Source organism: Passer domesticus, chromosome 2, assembly GCF_036417665.1.
Source record: "Passer domesticus isolate bPasDom1 chromosome 2, bPasDom1.hap1, whole genome shotgun sequence".
NCBI classification, from domain to species: Eukaryota; Metazoa; Chordata; class Aves; order Passeriformes; family Passeridae; genus Passer; species Passer domesticus.
The window spans coordinates 32,412,527-32,427,465 of NC_087475.1; the positions used below are offsets into that span (position 1 = coordinate 32,412,527).

The 14,939-nt window shown below is 39.2% G+C and overlaps 1 protein-coding gene across 3 annotated transcripts in view; it reads left to right on the forward strand.

The window, feature by feature from the left end:
* The window catches only part of CNGA3 (cyclic nucleotide gated channel subunit alpha 3), a 30,624-nt gene that overhangs the window by 4,873 nt on the left and 10,812 nt on the right, over positions 1–14,939 (forward strand). For 2 of the 3 annotated variants that reach the window (XM_064408148.1, XM_064408149.1), the window contains exons 2-4: positions 4,572–4,703; positions 8,310–8,426; positions 9,865–10,044. In XM_064408148.1, coding sequence (XP_064264218.1) covers positions 4,603–4,703; positions 8,310–8,426; positions 9,865–10,044 — 398 coding nt within the window. In that variant the 5' untranslated portion in view covers positions 4,572–4,602. Of the gene's footprint in view, positions 1–4,571; positions 4,704–8,309; positions 8,427–9,864; positions 10,045–11,620; positions 11,675–14,939 lie in introns of all 3 variants that reach the window. The other variant, XM_064408147.1, reaches the window with a different exon arrangement.

The following is a 14,939-nucleotide window of genomic DNA, read 5'->3' on the forward strand; positions in this document are numbered from 1 at the left end:
CTCCTGACAAGGACTGTGGTCCATGGAGGACCCACACTGGAGCAGGTTTATCCTGCAGGACTGCAGCCTGTGGACTGGACCCACACTGGAGCAGTTTGTGAAGGACTGCAGCCTGCAGTAAGGACCCACACTGGGTCAGGGCACAGTGTGAGGAGGAAGGAGTGGCAAGGAGGAAACATTATGGACTGACTGCAGCCTCCCATTTGCCAGCCCCTGTGCTGCTGGGTAGGGTAGAGGAGCTGGAGGAGTTGGGAATGTAGGGGTAAAGTTGTATGGTAAAAGCAGGGCAACCCCGATGAAGGGGAGAAATGATGCATCTGACTCCTTCGATATCAGAAGGCCAATTAGTTACTTTATTATACCCTATTATTCTATACTATATTACATCTAAACTGAAACTGCACAAGCACTCCACTCCCCTGAACAAATCTTGTGACTGTGTGCTGGCCGACAGTCTGGAGATGTGCTTGGCCCTGATAGGCCAAGGAGACAAAACACCATCACTTTGGTAAACAAATCTCCATATTGCATGCTGCTGTAGCGCAGCACAGGAGCAGCAAATGAGATAAGAATTGTTTCTTCTTTCTCTGAGGTTCCTCGCTGCGATTCCCAGAAAATGTCCTTGGGAAATTGTACCTTGCTTTTATCTGTGAAGAGAAATGCGGCCACAAAGTTGAATCCAGGGAAAATGAGTGGTAGAGTGTTTTGTCTTTGTTCTCCACCATCCAACTCCATTTTAATTTGCACTAAATTGAGTTTTCCTCTGTTTGAGCCCATTTTGCTTGTGATGACAATTGGTCTTCCAATGTTCTTTTTCTTCCTGTTTTTTCCTCCTGACCCATGATGAGCTTTCACCCACTGAGCAGCTGAGGAGGGGAAGTACAATAGTAGCTGTGTGGGCATCTGCCAGCCAGCCAAGGCCAGCCCACCTGGTTTTAAATAAGAAGCTGAGCTCTACTCAGTTCTTAAAACTGCCTTGTGAGAAGTGGCAGTTCTGGGATTGCAGGTCCCAGATGGTTGGAGCTGTCTCTCTGTGTCCTTGCAGAAGGTGTTTGCGGAGCCTCCTGGCTCTTCAGGACTTTCCTGCTGGCTGACTCCTGTTAAGCTGCTCCCAGGTTGATAACTTGCCATATTTTGGATCTAATGTTGAAAAGTCTCCTCCCTAGACTATTAAAAACATTTATCATTAGGGTTCTTAGAGGCCTGGAAGGAGCAAATATTTCTTCTTCATCAGATAGTTCATAATTTGCCAGAACTTTATGGGCTTTATGCAGTGCCAAACCACATTGCTTCAGGGGGTCTCAGCACCTGCACTGTACCCAGATGACCTCACTGTTTATTTCTGTTTGTCCTGTGTTCAGTCTCTCTCTACCACAGCTGGGCACAGGTAACATACTTTCATCTACTCTTCCTACCTCCTTCCAAAAATAATTTTATTGCTTGATAGTAGAGTTGTATTTCTGTAAAAATTTTCCCTCTCCTTTCCTCCAGAATAGTGCAGAATACGCATCCAGACCACACTGTATATTGAATGAATTTTACAGCTGAAATGATTGTAAGGGATCTGAAATGAGCTGAAATTTTACCTACATATTTTTATTTTATAACTTTATAGTCTTCACCTTTTTAGGGTGAGCAGGCCCCATTTGCCATCCTCTCCCTTTTCCAGGTCTTTAATCATTCTTGCCATGCTGTTACTCAGCTTTATCTTTCTGATTAAGAGAAGGACTTGAAGTGTCTGTACTGTTGTTTCATGGAGCAGTTTTAGTGGTTTTTGTGTCATTAACATGTTCCATGTATACATTGTCAGTTGTTGTGTCAGCAAGCCTGTCCTGCAGTGAGCACACTGTTTCACTGAGCTGTACCTATGTCCTAAGTTAATAAATTGGTTTGGGTTGGAAGGGACCATGCAGTTCCAACTCCTCTTGCCCCTGACCAGGTTGCTCAAAGCCTCGTCCAACCTGGCCTTGGACACTTGCAGGGGTGGGGCATCCACAGCTTCTCTGGGCAACATGGTCCAGTGTTTTGACACCATCATAGGGAAGAATTTCTTCCTCGTATTTAATCCAAAACTACTCTTTCAGGTTTCTTTTCTGAGTGCATATGGTTCATTTGGAAGTATGTAGGACAGCAGTTTGCATGCTTTTCACCTGTATTCATGGGTTTCCATTTGCCTGTGTTGCACATCACTTATCATCAAATTGAGAAATGGATGTTGGCCACCCTGAGCTTCCCAGCACTCCTTTTGTTTCTCTTGCCTATACAATTTTTTTGCCATCCTGAGATCTTACTGTGTCACCACTTCATCTTTCCATCAGCATCATTAACAACAGATTTTCCTATGGAGCTCTGAGGAATACTGTTATGGAACTTCTGCAGTGGTGAAGGTGACTATTTAGTCCTGTTATTGCTTTCTGTCTTCTTGGGGTTTTTTAAATCCAAAACAGTGTTTGGCTTCATATGCTATTACTTTTTTTTTTTTTTTTTTTTTTTAGCTTTTGAGAGTCTGAATAAGGGTTTCTTGTATTCAGTGCTCCACTGGCATACTCAAGCCTTTCAGGAGGTTTGGAATATCTAATTCCAATATCTATTAAAAGTGTTTAATTCCAGATTAGCAATATCCAATTTCTGCCATTTCAGTTTTAAGTGTAAGAGTTTTAAGTGTAGAGAAATACTGTACTTCATGTTTTTAAACCAAACTTTTGGGAACTGATGTCCAAATGCATCTGGAAATCCATGTGCCACTCATCTCCAGTTTCAGAAGCAATGTGTCTTTTCAGTGAGGGAAACCATGGTGTTGGTAGCCAATTATCTACATCACCCCAAGACTTCAGAAGGGTTTCATTATCTCGTGCTTTTATTGTTTTAACAGTTTTATTTGTTTAACAGAGTTGCTTACTTTGATGGAGGTTATAAACCAGGTGACCCTTGTTTTTAAGAACTGCTGTAGGTAGACATCAATCTGATTATGAATCACCAGAACTGATAGGTGTAATGGTTAAGTGTCAGAACTAGTCAAGAACTTCACTCAATGCTAAATTTGCTCTGAAATTACAACTTCAGAAAAAAGGTTAATGCTTTGTTACTTATGAATAATTCTTCCCACTATCAAGCTTTTAAAACTCTGAGTTATGTTTTTAACATAAATTATCTGCACTTTAGAAGTTAATTCTTCTAGTGAACATTCCAATCTGAGAGTGGGTTGAAAGAATTCAATTTTTTAAATATCTATGTGTAATAGAAATGCCCATTTTCCCCCAGTAAAACTTCAGTTAATCAGCTTGAACAAGGTTTAGTTTGAGGTGAAACACAGACATTAACTGATTTAAATTGAGGCAAAATTAGCGATGGGGAATACTAATAAAATTTTTGAATATTTAGTGATGTCCAAGGCTGTTTCTCGAGTATTTTTATTATTTCTGGATGAAAAAAACAAACAAACAAACCACTTTAAAATATATTAAATAACTTTAAAAGTTGTATATGATTTTCTTTAATTGTCTGGGAATTGAGTGGAGGCTAGGTCAGGTATCTGGTTTTCAAGAAAGTGGGTGCATAATGCTCTAATTGTGGATAGTGAGCTTTGCTTCAGGAATAATTCAGGTCAGAAAATTGGTTTCTGAAAGATCTGTATTCAATTTGGTGTCAAAGGTGGATCTTGTGTGGTCAGTGAGACAGAGGAATGCAGGTGGAAAATGGACATGACCTAGTGTGAGGGAGTTGATTGATCCTGAGGGGATTTCATTCTAGTCATATGTCAAACAAAAAAGGTTCCTGAATGGAGTTTCTAAACCTTTTTTTTTTCTTTTGGAAAAATTCAAAGCTTTCACTGAAATTCTTGCAGTGTTCCATTTGTAAGACTCGTGTCTTGAATCTTAAAACTCATTTTGTGAGTAGTAGATGTGATATGAATTTGGAAAGGCATTGAAGATCAAATCTGGAAAGGGGTTCAGACAAATATTTTAAAACTTGTAGGAGATGAGCTGCTAAATATCATAACAGAGACTGTTTTGAAGCACTGTAATAAAACCCCCTAGTGTGTGTTTAGTGCAGAGTTTTAATAATATAGAATTATAACATGGCCTACATTAAACTAAGAGGTAAATGTCATTAATTATCTGCTTGGTCAATATGGATTTTTGGAATAAAATTCTTAATAATAAAATAGATAAAATTAGCACAGGGGAATGAATGTGAAGTGGAATGGGTTGTCCTAGCACATGTATGACCTGGCTTTTTTGGTTGACTTCCTCACTAACCTTGTTTTAATGAGATTTTAAATGCAATTTCACTTTGGTATGACAGTGTAGGTAGTCCATAAATCCCAGAGATTAAAAGAATGTGGTGTCTTGTAACCCTTTTTCTTTGGTCATGATTAATCTTTGCTAACACTTTTTTTCTGTCTACTGCAAATAAATCAAGAAATACTTGTCATAGGTGTGTGTAAATATCACTGACTGTCCCTCGAATGGTTGAAATTGCTTTTTGCTGTTCCACTGTTTTAATAAAGAACTCTTTTTGAGTGCTGAACACATTCCTTTTGAAGCCTTCATATTTTTTTCCCATTTCAGCTGTCATTTAGATGTTGATATGTAAAGCAAAATGGCAAAAATCAACACCCAGCACTCCTACCCTGGTGTGCACAGCCTGTCTGTCAGAGCTGCTGATGAAGATATCGAAAGGATTGAAAATGGCTATATCAGGTAATATTTTCCTTTCATCACAGTCAAGAGGACAGATTGCTGCATAGGTTGTGGAACTCCTGTAGCTCTGGGAATGGGACCTGGAATTATGGGAATATTGTGTCATGTTATTGCTGGCCCAGTGCACTTTACAGACTTGACAACATCTATCCAAAGCACAGAGGAGACAGACGCAGAGAGGTTGTCATGGTTTGCAGTTTTGGAACCAGGAGCTGTATTACCTCAGGAAAAAAGCCCACTTTCACATCAGTGGGAATTACACTAACTCATAAAAGAGAAACCTCTTTCTCAAGTCACTACACAAATAGCAGGGTCTGTGCTTCCAACAGAGTTTGTAGGGTTTGGTGAAAGAAAAGATCCTTCCAGCACCATGCAGTGAGAAGCCTTGGGAATGTTTGGTTTTTTAAAAGCAGCCTCTACAAATTGCCGAGTTCCTGTGATAGGAAAAATCTGTACTGTATAAAGAGTATCAGCTTTTTTGTGCTGGATTTTCAGGGTGTCTCACTGTACAGAGGAAATACAATAGTTTCTTTACATTCCCTTTGTCTAGTTTTGATAGTTTTAAAGTGGCTGTTTGAAACATGCCAGTGAGCTTGCACTTACCTATTGCACAGTACCAGTCATTCCTCTAGACTGGGCAAAGCCTGCTGGGCCTGTGGAAAGATGCCTGATGATCCATAGCATCTCTAAAAGACTGGAAAAGGTTTTCTGCTTTTGGCTTGTTACGGCCAACCACCTGTGTGGAACTTGTCAGGCTGTCTCTTGCTGTTCAAATGCACACCCAGGCTAGAGCACCCAGAATCCTGATGGGCTGATGGGACTCCCTGCATTTTGGTGATTTTTGGATTGCATGTCCCTAGCAGCTGTTATGGATGCTCTGTTTGAATTGGTCCTTTTTTTCTTCTTGCTTTGCTTACATGATACCTGCTGTCACATAGATGTATTTACAGTAGTGAAAATGGATCTGATTTGTTCTGCACAGTAAGCCTTGCTTGCTGTTGTTGCACTACCCCATGGTCTCCTTAGGGAGATTTAAAAGAGCCCTGTCCCGTTCTGTCTATTAACAGTGAAGTGTGAGAAAAAATGAAAACACAGATTGAAATGAGCCTCTTCCTTTCCTTTTTTTAAATGCCCTATTTGTAGTGGATGTCAGTGATTGGCAGCTCACAGAATGGAATTATTGGCTGGGATGTGAGAGTAGGGTTATAAAGGTTTAAATGTAGAATTAAATCCCTGCGGTCATCTGCAATTTCAGAGGCAATGACTTTGACAGATAGAGGGACTGAAATATGAATTGCACTTTATCATCATGGTGATGGTCTTGAAGAGGCATTTTTTTAAAGGAAAGTTTGATATTATCAGCATTAATTGCAGGACTTCGTGGATGGGTAAGAAGAGACAGTCTTGCTCTGTAAAAGAGATCTCATATTTAAGATTTTTGCATTTTTTGAAATGGGTGCTGCTAAATATACACAATATCTTTATAATAATATTAAATTTTATTTTTTTAATATTCAGATTTGCTTTAGAATATGTCTATATGTCTGTACCAAAAGCTAGAAACCATCCAGGATTTTAGGTTTTTTATGTCTTACCTGAAAATATGCAATTATAGATATTGGGAAAAAAGCACATCTGCTAGAGTAACAACATTTCTTCTTTGCCTTTGCTTTCCTCCAGCTCCTATTTGCTATAGTTCAACAGAGCAATTAAACACATTACTTAGTTCTTAATGAAGTCAGTGGGTGTTAAATTTATGCTTAATGCTAAGGAAGTGCTTAAGCACTTTTCTGCTGTGAAATGAGGTGTTACCAAGAAAAAGTATTCACTGCAACAGTTAACAGGAATGCTGTGCTTGTTTATGCTGCAGTGATTCATGTTCCCATATTCTTACTCTTAGTGTGTTATAAAGTTGGTTCATTTTGTCAAAACAAAAATAAAAAAAACCCCAAAATAACAAATGAATCTCCATTTTTAAAACCCAGCCTCTGTATAGAAAGAGCTCAAATAGGAGAGGCAGCACATCAGCTTATAGACACAGGCTGGCTACCTAAAATTGAAAGTAGGATTCAGCTGTGCCCTGTAGACATCTGGATTTCAGTGTCTTTATGTGAGCAGGTGCCTACATTCCTGCTGTCCTGAGTAGAGATGTAGTCAGTACTGATGGTCAGCAGCACCCAGGGAACTGCTCAGCTTACCCTCAAATTCCAAATTCAGTAACTCTTCAGGCTCCTTTGGCTCTCTTGATGATGAGAGGTATTTAGTTGCCTGAAATAGGCATCTAATGCTATTTGAGATACTATGGAGTATTTGAAGCATTTAGCTGGCACTACTGGATGTGAGGAGAGAGCTGTGTGCAAGTCCAATAAAGTATTCTGAGGTGTTACAAATTGTACCAGACTCTACTCTGAAGCAGCTGAATCAAGCCCTGAGATGGGCATTGGCTATAATGGAAACTTAGATACTTCTTAGGCACTGCCATTAACAATATTAGAATATATTGCTAAGATCACACAAAATGTGTATTACTCAGTAAACAGGAACAAAATACTTCAACCAGCCATGGCAGTGCAGTCTAAAACACTAACTAGTCCAGTATCCTTTCTCCAGCAGATCTGTAGCAATTTCTCTAGCAAATACTAAAAGAGGTGGACAAACTCTATATTCTCTCAGCATTCAGCTCAAGAGAGTTCTTGAGTTCTGTGACTCTGTTAATCTGTGATGAATGCCTGTTCCATGAGCTTGTTCATTGTCCCTTAGAAGGATGTTAACTTTGACAACCACAATATTCTCAGCGCTGGCAGCATAAACTAGGTTCTAAATTTTTTTTCAATACTAAATGGTGTTTTGTTATTGGAAGAGAAGTAGAAAACAATTAACAAGTTGAGAATCCTGGGACTGTCTATGTAGCATTTTAGCATTGTTCTTTGAGTAGAAATAATAAAGTTTTAATTCTTTGTTTGTTAGTTTCTCAGCTGTGAGTGCACATAAAATCGAGGTGTTGATTATCCTTTTGTGGGCATTCAGAATGCTGCTGCCAGCTCCTGTAAAGATACTGCAAATATCATTTTAGTCAGTGTTTTCCTGACAATACAGATTAACAGACCAATGTGAGAGTTCTTGTTTCCATTACAAAGGGGGAAAAAAGTGACTCTTAATTGTAAAAAAGTCTTGTCAAAGTGAATACTAAAGACTGAAAAACACAGAGAAAACCAAGGAGTACGATAAAAAAATCAGGAGTGAACCTTCATAAAGTCCAGCTTCCAGTGAAGTCAATTTCAAAACTCTATTACTGGAAAATGAGGCTAAAATTTAATCTTTTTTTCCCTCAAATGCTATTTTTAAGTGCTAATAAGTAATCTTCAGCTTCTGAGCTTGCTGGAATGAATGGCAGAACCTCCACTGACTTCAGTTCATATTGGATGTCTCCAGAAGAATAGGAGCACAGGCTTAGCAATAAGGTTGTCAAATATATTCTGTATTACTAGGGAGAGGACAATTTGCTGGACTGTTTCCTGGTGCAGTGGTGGAGAGAACCAGATGGGGGAAAGTCTGGTGAAGGCTGCATGGTACTCCTAAAAAAAAGAAAAAAATTGTTTTTTGCAGAACCCATTCACTGCGTGAGGATGCATCTTCAGAACTGCAGGGAGTCGTTTCTGTGGAGGGAGGACATGTACCCGAATCCCAGGCGAGCTCCTTCACTGGCAGGGGAGCAATGGCAAGGTAACATCCTAACAGAATTTCCAGTATTGAGTTCAATGTGCTGGAAGAGACTGGTCACAATTCAGAGGCAAAGAAAGAAGAGCCATTGCTTTCCAAAGAAAATGGATGGAGTCCATCTGAAGAATGTGTGTAAGAAGTAACAGAAGTTGCATTTGACCTTGATTCATCACTTACTTATTGCTAATAAAAGTCTTAGAATCTGAGAGAGGCTGAATAAGCCCAAAGAAAATTTTCAAATATAGAAGAATAAATTATTTTTACATAACTGTATCTGAAAATACATTGAATGCCTGGTAAATGCATGAAGTGAGGCCAAACTGTAAAATAAATGGATAAGTGTTTGGTTCTGGCTGATAGCTGATGCAGTGCTTGTTTCCTGTCAAATAAAACATAATAATTGTCTCCTTTTGGTAGATGGCTCTGGAAAGGGAGGAGACAGGGTGTTTTTGGGTTTTGAGTGCAAGAATTTCTCTCAGTTTTTGGAATCCAGTTATGTTTATAATGGATTTGGAGCCCTAGTCAGCAGAATTGAAGCTGAGCATTGTCTTAAGTTGTTTGTGTTACTGGGACTTAAATATAAACCTGAAGTGGAGCTTCAAAACTTCATTGTGTTGCTTTGTGTCTGAGACTGCAGGGTTCTGCCTTCAGATACCATTGCTCCCATAAGACAGACCACAGTCACTTTAAGCACAGTGTATTTCAAAGAGCAAAGAAAAAGATTATTGTAAAGCTAGGGTAATTTAAAGAGTATTGTTCGCACTTCATCATTTTGGATAGTGGAGAATAAACTTGGATTTTCCTGCTTGGTTTTCAAACAATGACACCACCAGATGTAGATGACAAAGTCTGCAAGAAGTTGAGTTTAGATGAGAAAAGATCATAGGTGTGTGTTTTGTGTAAACATAATGCACATGAATATATAAATTTGTACTGAGAGCTTCCTTTTTAATCTTTGTTTATAATTTCTTTACCCTTTTCCAGGATAGATTGAATGTGTGTGTAGGTACAGTTATGTATGCTCTGAATATACAGGGAAGTTTCTGATGTAATGCAAACATGAATGCCTAGAAATTTAAATATTAAGGTAACACAGCATGACTCTTGGATGGAAATTCTCAAGGACCTAGGACAACTGCTTCTGATGGACTTCACTGAGTATCTCACTTTGAGATGCAAAGTCCCCCACTCAGCAAGAATATTCTTTTGCTCCTGCAGTGAGGATGCAGTAGAATAGGAACTGATGTGTGAGGTATTTTCTTGATCCACTGCAGAAGGTGATCTACAAAACTGTGGCAAGTTCACACAGTTACTCCATCAAGTTTAATTTCATCACAGGTGGAGATGTAGAGAAAAATCCTGGGCTGGTGTTTGTGGGGGTGTTTTAAGCCACCTCTTGTTTCTGTCTGGTTCAGTCATTTTGTGTGTGTGTTCCATGCAGGCTGTCACGATTTGTGTTGTCTGTAAGGTCATGGGCCACAAGACACTCACAGCGTGCAGACCAAAGGCCTGATTCCTTCCTGGAGCGTATCAGGGGTCCGGAGCTCGTGGAGGTGTCCACCAGGCAAAGCAACATCCGCTCCTTCCTGGGGGCCCGTGAGCGGCCCGGGGCAGCAAACAGGTAAAGAAGATGTGTTTATACTTGAAGATGACAGAGGTTGTAATGTTTTCTTGGTAATTAGGATGTAAGTTGTATTTTAAGAAGAGAGTAAGGAGCTTAGTGTGGGAGATGAACAGAGTATCTAATGCTGCCCAGGAATCTTCAGATAACTAAAGTATTGCACTTTCAACAGATTTTCTTCTTCAAACACGCTGTGACCAAGATCTTGAACTAAAGGATTTTGGTCATGCTGCTTCAGGCAGAGTAATTTCTCAGAAGTGGAATTTTATCGTATGTAACTTGATGTTGCTAAACTGCTCTCTACTGAGGAGAATGCAATTTCTGTCTCAAGAATCTAGGATGTTTCTACTTTTGGCTTTTCAGGATCTTAATGTGCATTATCTGTAAGTGTTAGGAAATTCTAAAGAAGCAGTTGTGCAAAATGTGTAATTGCTTTGTTATATCTACTCAGAAGTCCATCTGATAACATTACAGAAAGTTTCTGATGCAGAAATGACAAAATCATTTGGATGCTGACTTCACTTATTAACACATACGTGGTCTTTGGTATGGAAGGCAGGTTCGGTCTTAATTTTTTTCCAGTAAAACAAAAGAGAAACCTTTATGTGTTTACAGTTCTTTGATGTGATGAATTATTATTACTGTATAAATGTATGATATGGTGTTTTAAATTTAACTCCAGCTAGAATGGGAAAATGAAATCCCAAGACAAAAGCTGACTTTCTGTTTGGCATTAGGCTTTGAAGCAGAGACTCCTATATTTTTTTGCATAATTAAAGACTGGTAGATAAGCAAGTAATGAGTTTCAAAAATCTCAGCAAGCAATTCAGATTAAAGCAAAAACATTTGAAGGTCTGTGCATTACACAGGTTACTTTGATTTGTTGTAGTCCAGTGTGGCCTTATTATCTTCACTTGATCTGCTTCTTAGAAAATCATCTCAAGAGCACTTTTTATTGAATTAGCCAGACTGTTGCCTGATTTCTCAGGTGTCTGGATCAGTAGCAACTGCAGATGGGAAGTAATTAGAGAGAACAACATTGATCATGGGCCAACAAACCTCTACATAAGGCTGTTTGAAATTAATTTGAGGGCACCCATCCTTGCCTTCTCAGTTTTATGCTTTTGCTGGTTGACAGTAACTCTCAGTTGTTGGATCATGAAGGCTTAATTCTGCAGCAATGGGTAGGTATGCTCATTACTTATCCACAAGCCTTGACACTGCATCTGTGAAGAGGACTTGAAAGGATTGAAGAAAGCTTAAAATGGTAGCCCAATGAGTACAGGGCTAAAAATAGTGAGGTGCATCTTGCCATGCACTAATACGCCTAAGAACAGGCTTCAGACATCAGATGTGGTCACAAATGTGTATGCCAGGCACATGACAGAAAGGAACTGGTGCCTTGAAGCAGTTATGCAAAGGGGCTTATCACAACAGTCAAAATTGACCTTGCTAATCTTATCAGTGCCTCTGTGAGAAGCTCGTGAGTCCGTCTGTCATGTCGGTAAACATGTGCGTGAAACACCAGCGGCCTTTACTTACACTCTTTAATGTGTTTGATTTAACTTGTTTGCAGTCACTGGCCCTTGGCCAGGTTCAATGTCAACTTTAGCAACAACACCAATGAAGAGTAAGTACTGCTAACTTCCAAAGACCTTTCTACTACCAGCACCTTCTCTTTTTCCCTATCTAGCCTAGTAACATTTGTAGTATAAACTCCTTAGTTCTTGCTAAGCCTTTCCTAAGAGTATAGTTTTATTGTAGAGGAAGGTCTAGTTTTCTTAGTATGAAAAGCATCCTTTGTGCTCCCTGTGAACTTCTTTTTGTCTGAAGTTACCCCTTCCTCTCAAGGAGTGAATTTGACTAAGCATTTAGTCCCTACCTTCTGTAGTTCAGCTGGCTGATTTTACTGCATTACCAATTGATGCATTAATTTTTCAGTTTTTAAATGAGATTCATGTGTAAACTTTCTAATAGTGGTTTTCCTCTTTTAACACACTGGTCCCTTTTTGCAAATCAAGTGCCCCAAAAATTTCAGGTTGTCAGATGAGAAGTGGATACTGATTAGGACACCAAAACCCATTTATATGTCCATCTTTTAAAAGTGTGTGTTTCAGTTCAGCAGGTACTGTCATTTTAGAGAGAGTGACAGGCACCATATATTGCCACAGAATGTCTGACAGAAGCTGTCCTTTTGAGTTTATTTTATATAATTGACAAGCTATTTCACAGTATTACACCAAAGAGAAATTTATTTAAAAATGTGAAAAGCTCCTGTAATTTAAAGTCACCCTACATTGATGTTTAGGTTGTCTTAGACCACAGCAATCTGAAGACATATCTGCTCTTTAGTATCCAGTAGCAGATCTGTTCTCATGCATAATGTAGTAGGTTTTTTTCATTACTTTCCAGATGAAAACAAAAAACTTCAAAGTAATCAGTACATCTTCTGATTGTGTCAGAAATACTTCTAGAAAACTCTTGGTTTTTTTTTCTCCCAATAATTCTATCATAGGCAAGTTTAAACTGTACATTTTAAATGATGCTGCAAAACCTTTGTGCACATAGCTGAACAAGAGACCTTTCTGCTCCTAAAGCAACTTTTCAGTTTGTTTTGCATAACTTTTATTCAAAAGGAAAATCTGTGTGCAGTGAACAGTGACAAAAATATGAAGGCTTTTATTTAGACTGATATAAAAGAAGTGCTATAAGCTTGGAGCCAGCCTGCTAGATGGAGCCCAAAGGACTGGTTAGGACAGAAATACTTCTGCCTTACTCTGTTTCTGACAATGACTCAGGTACCTTGGGCAAAACTTTCATCCTTTCACTGTCTCATTGTTTTTAAATGAAGACAAGACCTGTCTGTCTACCTGCCCGACAGTCTCAAACATACTTGATTTGCAGAGTACTTGACAGATGAGAAATGCAAATATTTGAGTCATTCAAAGACTATGACAGTGTTTTTATAAGGGCTGATGAAAAAGATTTCTAAGTCTAAAGCTGCACACAGCTTAGAAACAGCATGGATGCTGCTGTGTTGGGGTCCAAGAGGACAGACACAAACTGTTTCAATAGTTACTGGATTCCAGTTTACTCAATGTTACTGGTAAAGAAAAAGGAATGTGGACTTTTCACTATGTTAAAGACCTAAGTGTGCCATGTCTGGGGAAACTGTACATGATGCTTTCAAGTCTTTGATTATGGCAAACATTTTCCTCTGAGCAACTTCCAGTCAGACTACAAGCAGACGGGAGTATGATAAATTGGGAGTTACCGCAACAGAAAAATAAACAGAGGCAACATGAATTGAAGAAACTCATTTACAAAAGGTACCTGTAGTTGATAGATGAGTTTGTAGGTGATCTCGGGCCAGAGAAAAGTAAGTGTTGGCATTAGATGCTCTGTGAAATAAAGTTTTTTCACTTTTTAAAAAATAAAGCACAAACATAGGGGGCAGTTGGAATTGTCAAAATACTCCCTCGAAAGTTCACCATCACTGAGATTTTTTAACTGATTCTTGATCTCAGCCTACTTTCCCTGCATAACAAGATCCACAAATGTACAAGTGGTCCTGCCCCTTGAAAATTTTGCTTACTGAAAATTCTTCCTTTCTGGTAAGAATACCAGGCATTTGAAGTATTGAGGAGCAAAATTAATGCTAACAACAGCAACTGTGCATTTGCCTTTAAATCAGACACCATGCATGGTAATCTGAAGGGAAACCCTAATGTGTTTTTTAAACAGTAAAAACAGGCAGATTGGAAAATGAAGAGGTAAAGTTCTGGACAGTCAGTCCAGAGAAATAAATTTTTGAGAAGCAGTTCCCACTGCTGTGTAGGAGTCAGCTTTGGTAAATGAAAATCTCTTTCTTTGATTTGAGATGCAAGTAGAAATAGAAGATCAATCAAGCCAAAGGTTCTTTTCTCCTCCAGTGCTGCTCCCTTGTACTGTGTAATTTTGCAGGTGTCAGTGGTGTTGGTCAGCTTGGTAGGCATTTCCCTGGATGTGGCAGAGCGTGGGGTCTCGGTGTTTTTTATCAAATGAGGCTTGGCTTTTCCAAAGTACACTGTGGTGGTGCATCACTGCAGAAATGTCTAAGGGTAAGAACTGGAACAGGTGCTCATTGCTGATGGGTCAAAGCTGCTACTATCTTAAAATTGGTGCCTGTCATCTCCTTTGGAGCACTTCTTTCTCCCTGTATTGAGCATTTTCCTAGATGTGACTGCCATTCGCAGCACAGACCTTTCTGTCTGAGCACTGTGAGCAGGTGTGCATGGAAAGCACAAGTCCTGTAAGCAGCGTATTACAGACTCTGTCCTTGCTGTGGGATGTTGCTGTCATTAAACTCACTTGTCCTTTCTTGACACCAATGCAAAGGGAGACTCAGACCCAGTCTTGGCAGTACAGAGGAGAAAACAGAACTCTCATGGGAGCAGGAATCCATGGCTTTCATTCACACCTGATGTTACGTGTGGGGAGTTTTGTTATCCACATAAACTGTAGTGTGAAGAACACTCTTAGACTTTTCTGTCTAACAGGGACATTTTCTGCTTCAAGGACTAGAAATGTTTCAAATAAAAAAGAATGAGATCTCGGATTATGGATTTTCTGCTTGTGCAAGTGAGCACCATTCTTCACAACACATTACATTATTCTTGACCAAGCTACGTAGCAAATCTAGCTTTTAAGATTAAGCATCTTGAGAAAGATGTTAACTTCCTGTAGGTTTGAAAATTATTTGTGGGCCTGTCTGCCTAAGTTAACATATTTCAAGACTCCTCTGTTCAGACAAACATAAGAATGGGGCAATTCGGATCCAGAGGTGAATAATTAATTAACATCTGGCTGATTTTAAAGAATCATGAGTGGAGATTCATCCTCATTTTTTATAATTA